The sequence below is a fragment of the Leguminivora glycinivorella genome, chromosome 24 (assembly GCF_023078275.1).
Source record: "Leguminivora glycinivorella isolate SPB_JAAS2020 chromosome 24, LegGlyc_1.1, whole genome shotgun sequence".
Classification (NCBI taxonomy): Eukaryota; Metazoa; Arthropoda; class Insecta; order Lepidoptera; family Tortricidae; genus Leguminivora; species Leguminivora glycinivorella.
Window position 1 is genome coordinate 7,019,953 of NC_062994.1, and position 16,265 is coordinate 7,036,217.

The following is a 16,265-nucleotide window of genomic DNA, read 5'->3' on the forward strand; positions in this document are numbered from 1 at the left end:
ATAGAAATGAGAAAAAAAAAATTTGGAAAAGTCAAAAACGGTGGCGAGAGGGGACAAAGTCAAATTTCCCTACCAGTTTGTATGGAGGTTTTTTTTTAAATCCCCATAGCTCCGTAACGGTAGAAAAAAGGTTAATAGTGCTTAAACTAATGTTGTACAGTTATCTGAGGTCCGTCGAATGGCATTTACAAAATTTCAAAATGGCCGACTTTGAAATTTTTTTTTTTTATTTTCGGTCCGAGCGCGTTCAAATTTGGCACGTGGTAAGAGCGGGGGCCAAAAATAGAAATGAGAAAAAAAAATTTTTGGAAAAGTCAAAAACGGCGGCGAGAGGGGACAAAGTCAAATTTCCCTACCAGCCTGAGGGAGCGTTCTACAGCCCGACGGTCATTGCTCCGGTCCAAGTTCCGAGCTGCGTACAGACAGTGCTCCCAAGCAAGAAAATATAAGTAAAAGTATCTAAAAAGCGACGCGGAGGTTCGAAACACAGCGAAGGCCGAAGGCCGAGCTCCGCGTAGGGCCGAAGGCCCGGAGCGTCCCTGAGAGGGGCGCCAACTTCGCTACAACCCCCACAGTAACTATGCGGAGGGCCGAAGGCCGGAGCGTGTCTGAGGCTCCCAAGCACGCGAAGGCCGCAGGCCGAGCTGCGGGCAGAGAATCCTCCCAAGCAGAACAATAATTAAAGTGTCTAAAAAGCGACGCGGCGGGCCGAAGGCCCGACGCGGAGCTCTGAAACCCAGCGAAGGCCGAAGGCCGAGCTCCGCGTAGGGCCGAAGGCCCGGAGCGTCCTTGATCGGCTCGCCGGCGGTCCGGGAAGTTGGAGCTTAAACACGACCCAATAGTAAAAGTGTCTTAGAGAAGCGAAACGACGGGCCGGAGGCCGCAGGCCGCAGGCCCGTCGTGAGCTTCTCAAGACACTTTTACTATTGGGTCGTGTTTAAGCTCCAAATTCCCTATAACCCCCACAGAAACTACGCGGAGGGCCGAAGGCCGGAGCGTGTCTGAGAGGCTCCCAAGCACGCGAAGGCCGTAGGCCGAGCTGCGGTCAGAGTGTTTCCAAGCACGCGAAGGCCGCAGGCCGAGCTGCGTACAGACTGTGCTCCCAAGCAGAACAATAATTAAAGTGTCTAAAAAGCGACACGGCGGGCCGAAGGCCCGACGCGGAGCTCTGAAACCCAGCGAAGGCCGAAGGCCGAGCTCCGCGTAGGGCCGAAGGCCCGGAGCGTCCCTGATCGGCTCGCCGGCGGTCCGGGAAGTTGGAGCTTAAACACGACCCAATAGTAAAAGTGTCTTAGAGAAGCGAAACGACGGGCCGGAGGCCGCAGGCCGCAGGCCCGTCGTGAGCTTCTCAAGACACTTTTACTATTGGGTCGTGTTTAAGCTCCAAATTCCCTATAACCCCCACAGAAACTACGCGGAGGGCCGAAGGCCCGGAGCGTGTCTGAGAGGCTCCCAAGCACGCGAAGGCCGTAGGCCGAGCTGCGGTCAGAGTGTTTCCAAGCACGCGAAGGCCGCAGGCCGAGCTGCGTACAGACTGTGCTCCCAAGCAGAACAATAATTAAAGTGTCTAAAAAGCGACACGGCGGGCCGAAGGCCCGACGCGGAGCTCTGAAACCCAGCGAAGGCCGAAGGCCGAGCTCCGCGTAGGGCCGAAGGCCCGGAGCGTCCCTGATCGGCTCGCCGGCGGTCCGGGAAGTTGGAGCTTAAACACGACCCAACAGTAAAAGTGTCTTAGAGAAGCGAAACGACGGGCCGGAGGCCGCAGGCCGTAGGCCCGTCGTGAGCTTCTCAAGACACTTTTACTATTGGGTCGTGTTTAAGCTCCAACTTCCCCACAACCCCCACAGTAACTACGCGGAGGGCCGAAGGCCCGGAGCGTGTCTGAAGCCTCCGAAGCTCGCGAGGCCGCAGGCCGAGCTACGTGCAGAGAGTGCTCCCAAGCACGCCAAGGCTAAAGCAAAAAAGCAAACAAGCAAAGCAATAAAACAAATAAGCTTAGCAAAAAAACATAAAGCAAAAACTAAAAAGCATAAAGCAAAAGCAAAAACAAAAAAACAAGAAAGACCGCGGGGCCCTCGGGCCCCGCGCACCTTTAAAAAACTAGTTTTTACTCATAAAATTGTGCAAACACTGCAAACTTAATTTAAACTCCGAAACTATTTATTTTCTGAAACATGGTATGAAATGTTGTCATTACGTCCTTTTAAGTTAAAATATGCTTCCCGGTACCACAACATAGTGTAATTTAAAAATACAGATATAAAATTAATACTTCGCAACTAAATTACGACTATAAACACATAAAATTATTAAAACACCAAGACCAGACAATTTAAGCCTGGCGTCCACTAGGCGCGCCGAGTCGAGCCTTGGTAACCCTTAGGCCGTTTTTACATTATCCGATCCGATATCGGATGTCGGAAGGATTTCAATGGAAAAAATCCAAGATGGCGCCTGTAATGTATGGGATATCGGTCCGACATCCGATATCGGATCGGATAATGTCAAAACGCACTTAAATGCATGCTTTTTTTAATATAAGCATAGGTACTTATATGTATGATAGGCGAAGGTTTCCTGAGTCTGGGAAAATATTTAAAAAAATATTTGACATCGATATTACCTCTAATACTAAATTAGTTGTACTATAATATATTATGTGGTTAGAAGCTAAATAGGCTAAATCATTTTTATAAAAATATAATGATTATTGGTTAATTATATTAGTATATGAAAAGTTTGACTCGGGTTTTACTGACTATTAGAAAGGTACACTATTCGTGGAACCCCTACAGTAAAATGTTTAAACTTAAAATAATTACTGACTCTGAAAAAATCAGCCTAAATCGCATACATACTAAAATCACCATTTCATCCTTAAGACGATACAGGAGGAGTTAATTCTCCATACAAACGCTCTTGACTATTTACTACCTAGGTAGTTGCTGACGGCGTCGCGTCGAGGTCTCGGCTCGGCCCACTCCGCCGCAGATCGGCGACCGAGCGCGCGCATTCGTGTGCGTTCGGAAATCCTAGCCAGTCGGCAATCGTCGCGTCTCATACTTCCATATCGATAAGGTTTGATTTCGCATGCATCGCATCGGTCGTGCATGTGGCAAATGTCGGAAGGATTTCAAAGGCAAAAATCAAAGATGGCCGCTTCAATGTATGGGATATCGGTCCTACATCCGATATCGGATCGGATAATGTGAAAACGCACTAACGGTTAATGCTTAGGCCGTTTTCACATTATCCGATCCGATATCGGGTGTCAGATCGACATCCTACATCCGATAAACGCTTCCGATAGTGTCGGATGTAGGTCCGATAAAAAGCGTTGTTCCAAATCAATGAAGTATGATTTTGTATCAAAAAGTATTTAAAAAATGTTTTATATTTAATAATTATAAGCACTATATTCCAAATATTATATTGTAAAATTAAAATAACGGCATAAAAAATACTCAAGAGTGTCAGGCAAAATAAATAATTTTACATTCAATTATATCTACTAAAAGATGATAAAACTATGTTGGCGACTGGCTGGTGCGCGACCTCTTTATAGTAAGTATTAGTTTAAAATAATGTCACTTTCGAAAACTGTTCTCATGTTTTGAAATATGATTAATCAGTCTTCAGTCTGCCTTCTGTCACGAAACTGTATCTAAATAAGCTTGTGTTTGTTTACCAATAATTAAAATTAGTGCTTTTATTACATGTTTTCATCATTTCACGTCAGTAATTACAGTCCACAACCCCGCTAGCTATCATTTTATCCGCAATTCGGACCGATGCATTACAAACTTTTTTTTTTCAATGGAAATTGTTCAACTAATTTGAATTTCGATCATTGGCAGCTGCTGTTTAATAGACGACATTTTTGTCACGCACACTACTACAAACGTATACCTACATTATTAACGCACACAAACAAATATTATCGGCCGACACGACAGCTGAATGCTGAATATTCTACGAACACGCGAGCGGGAGCGAGGCTTCCGCGATTTTGGTGACGCAATCATAGACTAAAAAGTTAACCGCGCAGATGTGCCATTTTCATTGTTCCTACTAATGTGTTTCACCTCTAATAGATTTGCGAAATATATTTATTTCAATTTGGAAAATTATTAGGTAACTACTTACTACTTTATGAATTATGTTACTATAATATAAAAAAAAGTTAATTTGTTTATTGATTGTTAATAGTTATTGAGTAAAATTGTATTTTTAGCACGCTCACTTTTTGCTGTTTTCTTTGGCCTGGTCATGAAAAAAGAGAACAATGGATACGCTTTGTCCAAAAAAACTGACCGCACTATATATATATTATTATATATAAGTATATATTTGTATTTTAAAGAAGAAGATAAATCTTCAAGAAAAGAGCGTACACCCATCTTAAAGGCCGGCAACGCACCTCCAACACCCCTGGTGTTTCGGGTGTCCATGGGCGGCAGTGATCGCTTACTTTGTATTTTTTAAGTTGTAAATAAATAAATAAATAATTTTGACAGGCGGAATATAATAATGTGTCACATCTGATGGTGGACTTACTACTCTACGCGTAAATTACCGCTTCGCGCACTCCGCGCATTTGTCAGCTTGTGCAGAGTTTCCGTCTGGCAACGTCGCCTATAGTACGTAGTACATATATCTCAATGAACGGAACGCACACAATCGCACCGTTTCGTTGGCAGTATACTGTAGATAGTGGCAGCTCCATCTAGTGACAATATGCAATAAAATTTAGGTAGCTCGATACTGTCGCGCGCAGGTTGTTCACGTTGTTGCGTCATAGTCAGTAGCAATATATTACGTGATATTATTTCTTTGAAAATTTCTAAAATAATGCATTAAATTTGTGTTGTCATCGATGTTTGTATTTAATTTATAATGTACTTAATTTATGACGCTTCAAATTCCTTTAAATCTATTTGATAAAAAAATAATAATCGTCAATCGTGACACTTGGCGCCATCTATGATTTCTATTTGGAAATAATTTTGCACTGTTCCGGATGAGACCCCATGCTTTTTAGAGATAAACAAGCAGCTCCATCGAGACTTGGCTAGTTTTTTACAGAATGTTTTTGGTGGAATTTAAGTTACTCTCGTTAGTAATATTCAACTTCCTCCCCTTGTTGCACAATGTATCATCACTTCACTATCACTATCATCATCACTATATCACTATCACTATCCCTATCACTACATAGTATAAAACAAAGTCGCTTTCTCTGTCCCTATGTCCCTTTGTATGCTTAAATCTTTGAAACTACGCAACGGATTTTGATGCGGTTTTTTTAATAGATAGAGTGATTCAAGAGGAAGGTTTATATGTATAATAACATCCATTAAATAGTGGAGAAGTACTGTTATTTTTGAGGTTTCTAATGTGATGTCGTAAATAATTACATGCGGGTAGATTATATTTATTTGTCTACCCCGAACATTTATATAAATTAATATCGGGTAGTTTTGTGTTGTTTACATCTCCGGTGACATTTTGCTGGGACGTTAGTCTTCCGCGACCACGGCCAGTGCAACCTGGCCGAAACGTTGGGAAAAAAGGTAAAAATAATCTTAATTAATCGCGTTCGACCTGTATGTGACTTTAAATATGTGTACAAAGCGCGAGATCTTAAAGTGTTATATCATTAAACATCTTGATAAGGGATAGGGATAGGGATAGCGATAGGGATAGCGATAGGGAAAGCGATAGGGATAGCGATAGGGATAGCGACAGCGATAGGGATAGCGATAGGGATAGCGATAGCGATAGCGATAGCGTTGGCGTTAGCGATAGCGATACGGATACGGATACGGATAATATGGGTATCGTTAGAGGGATACGGATAATCGGTCGGCGGTCTCTTACAATCAATGTGCTCTAAGACGATCGTTGTTTGCTTGCTTGAAGATTACGTTTGCGATAAGTATAAGCAAAATGTAAAAAATTGTAAGGGATAATAGAAAAAAGTACTTTTTACCCACCGATCATAGTGTCGAAATACGGGCTATGTGGGATGTTTATAAAGGTTTCCCCGGCGTATATAGAATTACCTACGCTGTGGTCGATGTGTAATATTTCTACAATCATTGCAAGCAAAAGTATTATTGCAATCGAAATAATCGCAGATAAATATACCAGAGAAACCTAAGGATCCAAATGAAAATCTTAATGAATACTTTTATTACGCGGGCGAAGCCGCGGGTAAAAGCTAGTTAGGTATAAATGAATTACCTGGAGAGTTCATCTGGAGCTGAGCACTCGAGGAAGTTATCCAGAAACCAGCGGAAGCCTTCGAAGTCGATGTCCTAGAACAAACAGAAAATACTATTAGGTACATATTATTATTCAGAGTCTGCGATGTCCCACTGCTGGGAAACGGCCTCTCCCCGCTTTTTCCATTCCTCCCGGTTTGGTGCTCCCGGGTTTGTCAGCGAGCGATGGAGCGCAGCATATTAGGCGTAAAGTTAACGGATCGTATCCGTAAGCACTAGAAAGCTGAAATTTGGTACCAATATGTATATCAATCACGCCAACAAAGTACAAAAATAAAAAAACCGGCCAAGTGCGAGTCGGGCTCGCGCACAAAGGGTTCCGTAGCAGCAAATATAATAAACTTATTATGTCAATTTATGTTTATTTATATTTATATTTCAGTGTAAGCACAATAACTTAACCAAAATTACAGTTAAATCAACCTATCTCAAAAACTATAAGAGATACTTTGATCAAACCAAAAATCGTTGAAAGAGTTAATTAGCATGCATCACCTCTATTTTTTTTAGAATTTTATACCCCGTAGTTATAAAAATAGAGGGGGGGGGACATACTTTTTACGACTTTGAGAGCTGATATCTCAAAAACCGTTCACTTTAAGAAAAATGTTTTTTAGAAAACTTTATATCATTTTAAAAGACCTTTCCATTGATACCCCACACGGGTATGTACATCGAAAAAAAATTTTCATCCCTCAGTTACATGTATGGGGGGCCCCACCCCCAATTCTTTTTTTTACTATTTAGTGTCATAATTTTGTAGCGGTTCATACAACACATATTCCCATCAAATTTCATCACTGTAGTACTTATAGTTTCCGAGTAAATCGGCTGTGACAGACGGACAGACGGACAGACGGACAGACGGACAGACGGACATGACGAAACTATAAGGGTTCCGTTTTTGCCATTTTGGCTACGGAACCCTAAAAATGGAAAAATATGTTTTATTAGGGTACCCCCCCTACATGTAAAGTGGGGGCTGATATTTTTTTGTGTGTTTTAACATGTGATATATTGTTGGATAGGTATTTAAAAATGAATAAGGGTTTACTAAGATCGTTTTTTGATCATATTAATATTTTCGGAAATAATCGCTCCTAAAGGAAAAAAAAGTGCGTCCCCCGGCCCCTCTAACTTTTGAACCATATGTTTAAAACATATGAAAAAAATCACAAAAGTAGAACTTTATAAAGACTTTCTAGGAAAATTGTTTTGAACTTGATAGGTTCAGTAGTTTTTGAGAAAAATACGGAAAACTACGGAACCCTACACTGAGCGTGGCCCGACACGCTCTTGACGGGTTTTATCAGAGTAAGTCAACCTCGACTAAGCGCTTATATAACCGCCTACTCAAGGTGTACTTATGTAGGAAAATTAATTTTCTAGCTGAGTTCACATTTGTCTTGTGAACTCAGTTCCAATTATGTTTATACAGGGTGATCCAGAAGTTGTACTGAAAGTCGTGAATCAACTGTGATGTGGGTAAATATCAAGTGAATGTAAAATAATCAAGTTTCGTTAAACGTGGCAACTTTATCATAGGCCAGGGTCAAATAATGAAATGAAATGAAATGAAATGAAATATTTATTTTCCAAGTAGGCATATTACAATGCGCTTATGAACGTCAAATAAAACTACGCCGGCTCTAACCCTACGCCTCAGCCTCGAGAAGATTTCAGTCCCCCCTCAGTTGGAGGGGGGTATCCACTATGGGACCGGCGAGAAACTCGGCGGGCCACTTCTTTTCAAAACATTACATCTTATAATTAACATGCATTAAAAAAACGAGATACAATTTAATCAGCAAAAGTATTCATAAAAAAAATATTAACAAACAATATGTAATAATATGTATATGATTCATAGCCTACCTGTAGTGACAAAAAATGGTTTTATTTTAGGTACTAAACAACCAGCTATTAAGTTATTACAATACCTACATATTCCACTTATAATACAAGTACAGTCAACAACACAGCTGTTAATACAAAGTGTCAAAAATATGTACCTATACAGAACTTTATTGCCTGTACGTTAAGGTGGGTATACATATTTTGGCCACTTTGTCTGTATTCACAGATATGTTGTTGACTGTACAGAGACAAAGAAAAAAAAATTCTGATGTACACTCAGACCTTGAATGTAGAAAAATGTGTTATTGTTTCAATAAAGACTTAAAGACCGTTTATGCTTCGCCCTTCATCAAAAAATTACAGATATTTTTTTATCTAAGATCTAAGTAAACGAGGGACTGAATATAATAGTGAAGGGTACAGTCAGCCAAGAAAGTGGTTTACCACTTTTCGACTCTATTTCAAACACATAAGATCGAAAAGTGGTAAACCAGTTTTTTGGCTGACTGTACCTACCTACAACACAGTATAATAAAGAGTACTATTGTACAGTATGGCCACTCCCGCTCCCCACTGAAAGTGCCGCCCACCCGCTCTCGGTTACCTCATAGTTACCGCCTGTCAAAAACGCGAACAGTCCACCTTTCATATCTCACTCATTACAAGCAAAGAGGATCGAGTATTATAGAGAGTTACTGTCGAAGTAAAATGTGTAATCACAGTGCATAGACTGCCATCTCTTGAGACAGGCTTAATACTTTTGAACCTCAGTTTTGACAATTTGGCCCATATAAAGAAATATAAGTCTTAGCTTGACATGTTCAAATGTCAAATATTAATATTAGCGCCATCTAGCTGAGCGTGCCCCAAAGGTGTAATGCCATCTAGGCCACCGTACCTTTTTCTGTATGGTAATGAGGTACGTTTTTTTCTTAGACTTTATCTGTCTATACGGAGTTATATATTATTTGTTACAAGCATGTTACGCGTTCAGGTACACGAGCTTAGAATGTGTGCTAGGCACGCGCTTCTTTCATAATATATATTTGAATAATTAATTAAAATACGGTTGTACTTACGTTATTATCGCTATTGCTGCGACATGTTTCGGGCCAATTCGGAGGCCCCTCTTCAGGCATATAGGAGTTCACGCGACGGTTAAATTCCGCGGTCTGCGGCCGTGGCCCGAAACATGTCGCAGCAATAGCGATAGTAACGTGAGTACAACCGTATTTTAATTAATTATTTGAATATGTCTCACGAAAGTTTAACGTGTATAATATATATTTGATCGCCAGTGTCCGAGATGTGCCTACAGTAAAGTTTATCTTGATCACGTCTACTAAACCACTCTGTATACAAAGTTGCCCGTACAAACATTGTACGTATTTCACGTATCAAGAAAACTCTCTGGGGAGATTAGTTTCTAGGTAGGTTAATTTAAATTCAACGTAGTTTGATTGTTTTCGCAGGTCTACAAACTACTGCCATGGGTGGCTCACTCCGCGGTTCTATCGCCGCGCTACAAGTACATGTCAGCGGCCGCGAGTTCGCGCCTTCGCGGCCCATTCATTGGCGACGACCTTCGCGCGGCGCAATAAAATTCAATGTCGGCTGCTCGCGTGCGGTCCGTTTGTTAATGTAGGTAAGAATTTAGAATGGCGGCATTTTGTGAACATCAAAGGAGTGAGCCTTCTGTACTTGTACTATTATATATTCTGTGCTACTGCTAACGTACCTAAATAGTTTATTATCATCCATTTTTAACCCCCGACCACAGAATATATAATAGTACAAGTACAGAAGGCCCACTGCTTTGATGTTCACGAAATGCCGCTTTTTAAATGCCTACAAAATTCTAACAAAGAAACGAGCCGCACGTGCGAAGCGTCGGACGATAGGGTTGCCTATGGATTAAAACGAATTAATACTCAGAGAAAATGTTATACTATTATATTCCAGTCTTGGGTACTTTCTAGCTACATAATTACAGTATTTATATTTTTTATGTAAGTCCCAACATCGTAAGCCTTATTGAACTTTTCCGTGGGACTTAATCAATAGTAGATCAGTGTAAGATCCTCCTATTTTATTCATGATGTCTATTTAACTAAGCATTAGCCATTTACACGCGGACATCGCATATATAACTTTAAAAAAACTCGCAACGTAAAGTAACAATAGAAAGTGCAAAATCTCACGGAACGCACATTTAATGTGCGTTCCGTGAGAACGCGCGCCACCCCTGATTAGGCCGCGAACTCGCGGCCGCCAGCATGTACTTGTAGCGCGGCGATAGAATCGCGGAGTGAGCCGCCCCTGCCCCGACTCAAAAGTTAGAATACTGACGTATCTGTCGGTCTGTCTCTCTGTGTGTATGTAGGCATCGTATCTCCGATATAACCGATTTAGATTTTTTTTTGTTTGAAAGCTAATTTAATTGGAAGTGATCATAGCTATGTTTGATGGAAATCGGTACACTAATTCAAGTATTTTTTTAAATTTTAAATTTTGTTAGCACAGATATAGAAGGTGCCTGTGTGGTGATGGGTTAAGAATTTCACCACCCCCTTTCTTCCGGTGGGTGTCGTAGAAGGCGACTATGGGATATGGGTTAAATTGTGGTGTAGGCGAGAGGCTGGCAACCTGTCACTGCAATGTCACAGTTTCGTTTTCTTTTAACCCCTTATTTGCCAAGAGTGGCCCTGAAGCTTTAGTAGTTTCATGTGCTCTGCCTACTCCTTTATGGGATACAGGCGTGATTGTATGTATGTATGTAGATATAGAAGGATAGGAGATCGGACATTCCAGGCGGTTTGTATTGAATACGCCTGTCGCAAGTTCTTAAAGACACACACATGTAGATGGACGCTGCTATTGGGCTATTGCAGTACACACGCGCATCATTTCCATGTGTTTGTTGATGGTTTTTAACCCCCGACGCAAAAACGACGGGGTGTTATAAGTTTGATGTGTCTGTCTGTCTATCTGTCCGTCTGTTTGTCTGTCTGTCTGTCTGTCTGTCTGTCTGTCTGTCTGTCTGTCTGTTTGTCTGTCTGTATGTGTGCGTGTCTGTCGGTGGCATCGTAGCTTCCAAACGGATGAACCGATTTAGATTTAGTTTTTTTTGTCTGAAAGCTGGGTAAGTCGGGAGTGTTCTTAGCCATGTTTCATGAAAATTGATCTACTATGTCGCGGTCGGGGGATTTTTCAAAATTTTAATTTTGTGGTTATTGTTGATACTAAATGCACACAAACAAGCATACGGCGCTTCTGTAAGCAGTAAGCGGCATGGTACGCAGTCACCGTAGCCTATGGACGCTTGCAACTCCAGAAGTTTGTATTAAGAATCAATCGTCCCTGCTATCCTCTTAATTTGCGTGCTCCCATCACTGAGAGAATATACAACCAGTTTTCATGTTCGTTCAACAAGTTTTTTGGTTAAAATAGCGCCTACGTGCTCTTTGGTTCAAACAACAAGCTACTTGTCATTTGAATCGGCAATATATTTGAATCAACAAGTCGATTTTATAAAAACAACCTGACACATATTGTTTTAAACATACGTTTGGCTGATTCAAACTGATAAACCGCAACAAGTCGCCGCCGGGTAAGCCGTAAGCCGGGTCGTAAGCCGGGTTTCTTAGTTTTCTACCCTGTCATTTGTACTTGTAATGAATGAATATCGTGTAATGTAAAGGGATAATGTAGCCACTTAATTATTTAGTGGCTCTGGAATATTCTCAGTCGAGGGCTACGAGGAACTATTATAAGATGATCTCTACTATACTATATAAGAAACTAGCTCCTGCCCGCGGCTTCACTCGCGTTAGAAAGAGACAAAAAGTAGCATAAGTCACTCTCCATCCCTTCAACTATCTCCACTTAAAAAATCACGTCGATTCGTCGCTCTGTTTTGCCGTGAAAGACGGACAAACAAACAGACACACACACTTTTCAATTTATAATATTAAGTTTCATTTCATTTCATTTTTATTCAGTAACAATATACATTGTATTCGAATGTCTATAATATAATCCTTAATTAACAATACACTATTTTACAATAAATATAATTATATTACTTACTACTAAATTACATTAAACAAGCTACTATTCATCAAAATTTGGTTTTAACTATGTCATAACATTATTATATTTATACAATTATTGAGATCATTTAAATAAATAACAAACAATGATTTATTGAATATTAGGAAATTTAGTTACTCATCTTTATCATTAATGAAGTCTATCACAGAATAGTAACACTTTTTTATAAGAAACTCTTTCAGTCTTGCATTGAAAACGTGATTATTGGTAATAGTTTTATATTCCACTGGCAGTCTATTAAACAAGAGAACGCTCTGATAACATGCTGCATGTTTCACGATGTTTAGTCTTGGCACTATCCTATTCGACACATCCTTCCTTCTAGTTAACAATCTAGCATTCTGCTCATTCTGGCTTTCATAATGTAGTATATGTTTAATAAAGTCCGTTAGAAGAACGAGTATATACAAACAAGGCACTGTCAAAACCTTTAATCGCAAAAAGTGTTCCCTACATGATTGATACTGAGGAATGCGCACTATGGTTCTAATTGCCCTTTTCTGCATCTTAAACATTTCATCCACGTTATATTTGTAGCTATTTCCCCAGAGTTTTATGCTGTAACGCAATTTGGATTCGACTAAACTATGATAGACCATTTTAAGGTGTTTAGACTGGACTTCATCGCGTAGACTGCGGAGGGCATAGCAAGCAGAGCTTATAGAGTTTCGCAGTGCCTCTATCTCATGCTTCCAGTTTAGTTGGGAGTCTATCTGGATGCCTAAGAATTTGACACTATCTGTCTGTTCTATTTTTATTCCGTTAATACTAACATCCAATACATCAGCCTTATTTGCAGTCGCCGATAGGAGCATAACATTGGTTTTGCTTGTATTTAGCTTTAGTTGGTTTACCCCAAACCACTTACTAAAGGCTCGTAAGGCTGCGCTAACATTACTGTTTAGTTGCACCATGTTGTTGGCCGATATAACGGCATTTGTGTCGTCGGCAAATACAACTAGCTTGGTATTGGGAACAACGTTGCTTATATAGAAAATAAGATCGTTCAGGAATATAATGAAGAATAAAGGACCCAAAATGGATCCTTGGGGCACTCCTCGTGTCACAGTTACTAGTCTGGACTTGACAACCTTCTCAGTACCCCCTTGAACCGATCTGAGTTCAATAAACTGTTTCCTGTTTCTCAAGTAGGACTCAAACAGTTTTAGGACCTTGTTTCGGACTCCATAATATTCCAGCTTATTTAAAAGAATCGTATGATCGACCGTGTCGAAAGCAGCGCTCAAGTCAAGGAATAAGCCTGCCACCTTGTTTCTATTATTGATTTCGATCACTGTATCATGAATTAACGTATCAATGGCTTCGCTAGTACCCACGGATTTTTGATAGCCAAATTGTCTACTATTTAATACTTTGTGTAAATTTAGGTGCCTCTGTAGTCGCACTTTCATCAACTTTTCAAAAATCTTTGATATGGTGGGTAGCAAGGAAATGGGCCTATAATTATTCGGGTCACTTTTAACCCCCTTTTTGTATATGGGTAACACCTTTGCTAATTTTAACTGATCTGGGAACACACTTTGTTCATAACATTCGTTAAAGAAGTTTGCGAAAGGCACAGCTAGCAGGTCTATATTTTCTTTAATTACCGTGATAGGTATTTCGTCATGGCCCACCGAAGATTTAGGTGCCATTTCTTTTACTAGCCTTGAAACTTCTAGCGGGGTGACACTTTCGTACTCCATGCATTTTTCAATTTTAACTGCATTTTTCTGAAGTAGTTCCGTAGCTGAACTATAGTTTATCGACACGTTATCCTTACTATGGTCGAATATTTTTGAGAAAACGGCTGCCTGATCTTGTGGATTAGTAATTATTCTATCCAATTTAAGTGGTACGCATTCTTTTGATTTTACTTGTGTTTTATTTCTGTGTCTGTTGACTACTTTCCAGATTTCTCTACTTGAGTCACCTGCCCTATTTATTTGAAGCTGTACTGCATTCCTTTTCGCATTTCGTATAACTCTCTTATAGAATGTAAGATACTTATTTCTATAATTTACGATCGATGAGTCACAGTTTTCCTTATCTATCGTATTCAAGAATCGCTTCATTTTACTCGAGATTCGTATACCCTTAGAAATCCAGACTGCTTTAGGATCTTGTTCTTTTACCAGCTTTTTTTTCTTTTTGAAGCAGGATTTATAGCCATCCACAAATTTCTTAAGAAACGTATTGATTCCCATGTCGTTCCAGTTTTGTTCCAGAATCATTTGCCTAAAGGCCGCTTTGTTTTTGCTGTTTAGCACACGTCGCACTACGGAAATCTTAGGTTTATCTGTTTCCCTTTTCCTAGATTCTAATCTTGTATCACAGAATATACCTGCATGCCCATCAGCTAATTCATTGTGATCAATTTCCATATCTATTATACTCTCAGGGGATAAATTAGATAACACATTGTCAATGCAAGACTCTGAAAAGTTCCTTTTGAAAGTTACATCACTGACAAGTGGTTTAAAATTAAAACAATTCAAAAGTGAAACAAAATCTATTGCTTTTTTGTCACCTTTCAACAAATTTATGTTAAAATCGCCACATATGATGCATTTTTTATTAAAGTAGTGTTCTAACATTTTTTCCAGTTTTTCCATAAATATATCCAGGTTCGTGTCGTTCGGACAGCGATAGCAACAAATAATATAAGCATCTGTTTCACAGTCTCTGACCCCGCACACTTCGAAACATTCAGACTTATAAAGCGATTTACAAAATAACAACTCTTCTGTTTTCCTATCTTTACATGCAAGGATCATGCTTCCACCCCTTTTTTTGTTGGTTCGTACATTATGAGTAGCTAAATTGTAGAGTGACATGTTAAAAAGTGGTGCCGTAGTCTTATTTAAGAAATGTTCAGTAATACATAGATAATGGACTTTATTTTTTCTATTACTTAAGTATATTTCCAACTCATCTTTTTTGTTGCTAATTCCACACATATTTTGATGGAAAATGTTTAGGTTGGTGGAGCTTGAGTTAGTATTAGTTACATTTTTACTAGGATCTGCCGCGTCTTGTTCATTGGTCACGAAAAAACTCTCCATCTAGTTGATTTACGTGTGTCGAATCAGAAATATACCCGTCTGTAATAGAGTTAATAGCGACAGAATTTAGCAATGTCATTAAACTATTATATATACATATATATCCTTTTTTGTTCAGATTACCAAGTTTAGAGAACACATCGTTACTTTGCGAAAGTATGGATTTAGGGAGTGTTTTAGAGTGGTGCGGATGGTCTCGCGGACAATATCAACTTCATACAAATTGGCCGTGCAGATAGCTCCGCGTGGTCGGCCCACGTGACACCATAAATTAAATATGACAAGATCATACCATCCCATACATTAAAATGCGACCGCCTACGAACGCGCTTACACTCCACCACACATAGATGGCACCACAAAAAATGCCTTGTTGCCACCGATTATTTGTAGATTGGCATTAAGTGTCAATTCCGAGCCGTAAATCTATGTCAAAAGTTAATTGTATGGAATTTAAGATCAGATTGTCTGCACAAATAACAGGTTTTCGATTTGCCCGGGTGCTTTGTGGAAAATTGTTGTAAGTAGTAGTAGTTTTGTTAGTTTTAGTGAGCCTTCTGTACTTGTACTATTATATATTCTGTGGTTTTAGTTAAGCCTTGAGTAGCATATTTCGAGATTTGTGCAATAGTTTTTTTTTTCCTTTCTTTAATGTCATACTTCACAATAGCTATGTGCGAATTTGCGCGTACATTTTATATATTGTCCATTCAAATTCTATCTGTGAATACCTGTAATTGGCTTTGTGTTATTATTTAAATTAGCATAATGTTATTTATAGCTGTTTGTGTTCCGAAAATAAATAAATAAATAAATAAATAAATAAAAGTGACACTTAACGCCATCTACAAGTATAATCGAAAGCTACAAGACATTTTTTTTGTGGCGCCATCTATGTGTGGTGGAGTGTAAGCGCGGTCTTAGGCGGTCGCATTTTAATGTA

The 16,265-nt window shown here is 39.7% G+C and overlaps 1 protein-coding gene across 1 annotated transcript in view; it reads right to left on the reverse strand.

The window, feature by feature from the left end:
* LOC125238684 (diacylglycerol kinase 1) overlaps nucleotides 1-16,265 on the reverse strand; it is a 191,519-nt gene that overhangs the window by 60,566 nt on the left and 114,688 nt on the right. The window contains exon 4 of the mRNA XM_048146079.1: nucleotides 6,247-6,320. Within this exon, the coding sequence (XP_048002036.1) occupies nucleotides 6,247-6,320 (74 nt within the window). The remainder of the gene's footprint in view (nucleotides 1-6,246; nucleotides 6,321-16,265) is intronic.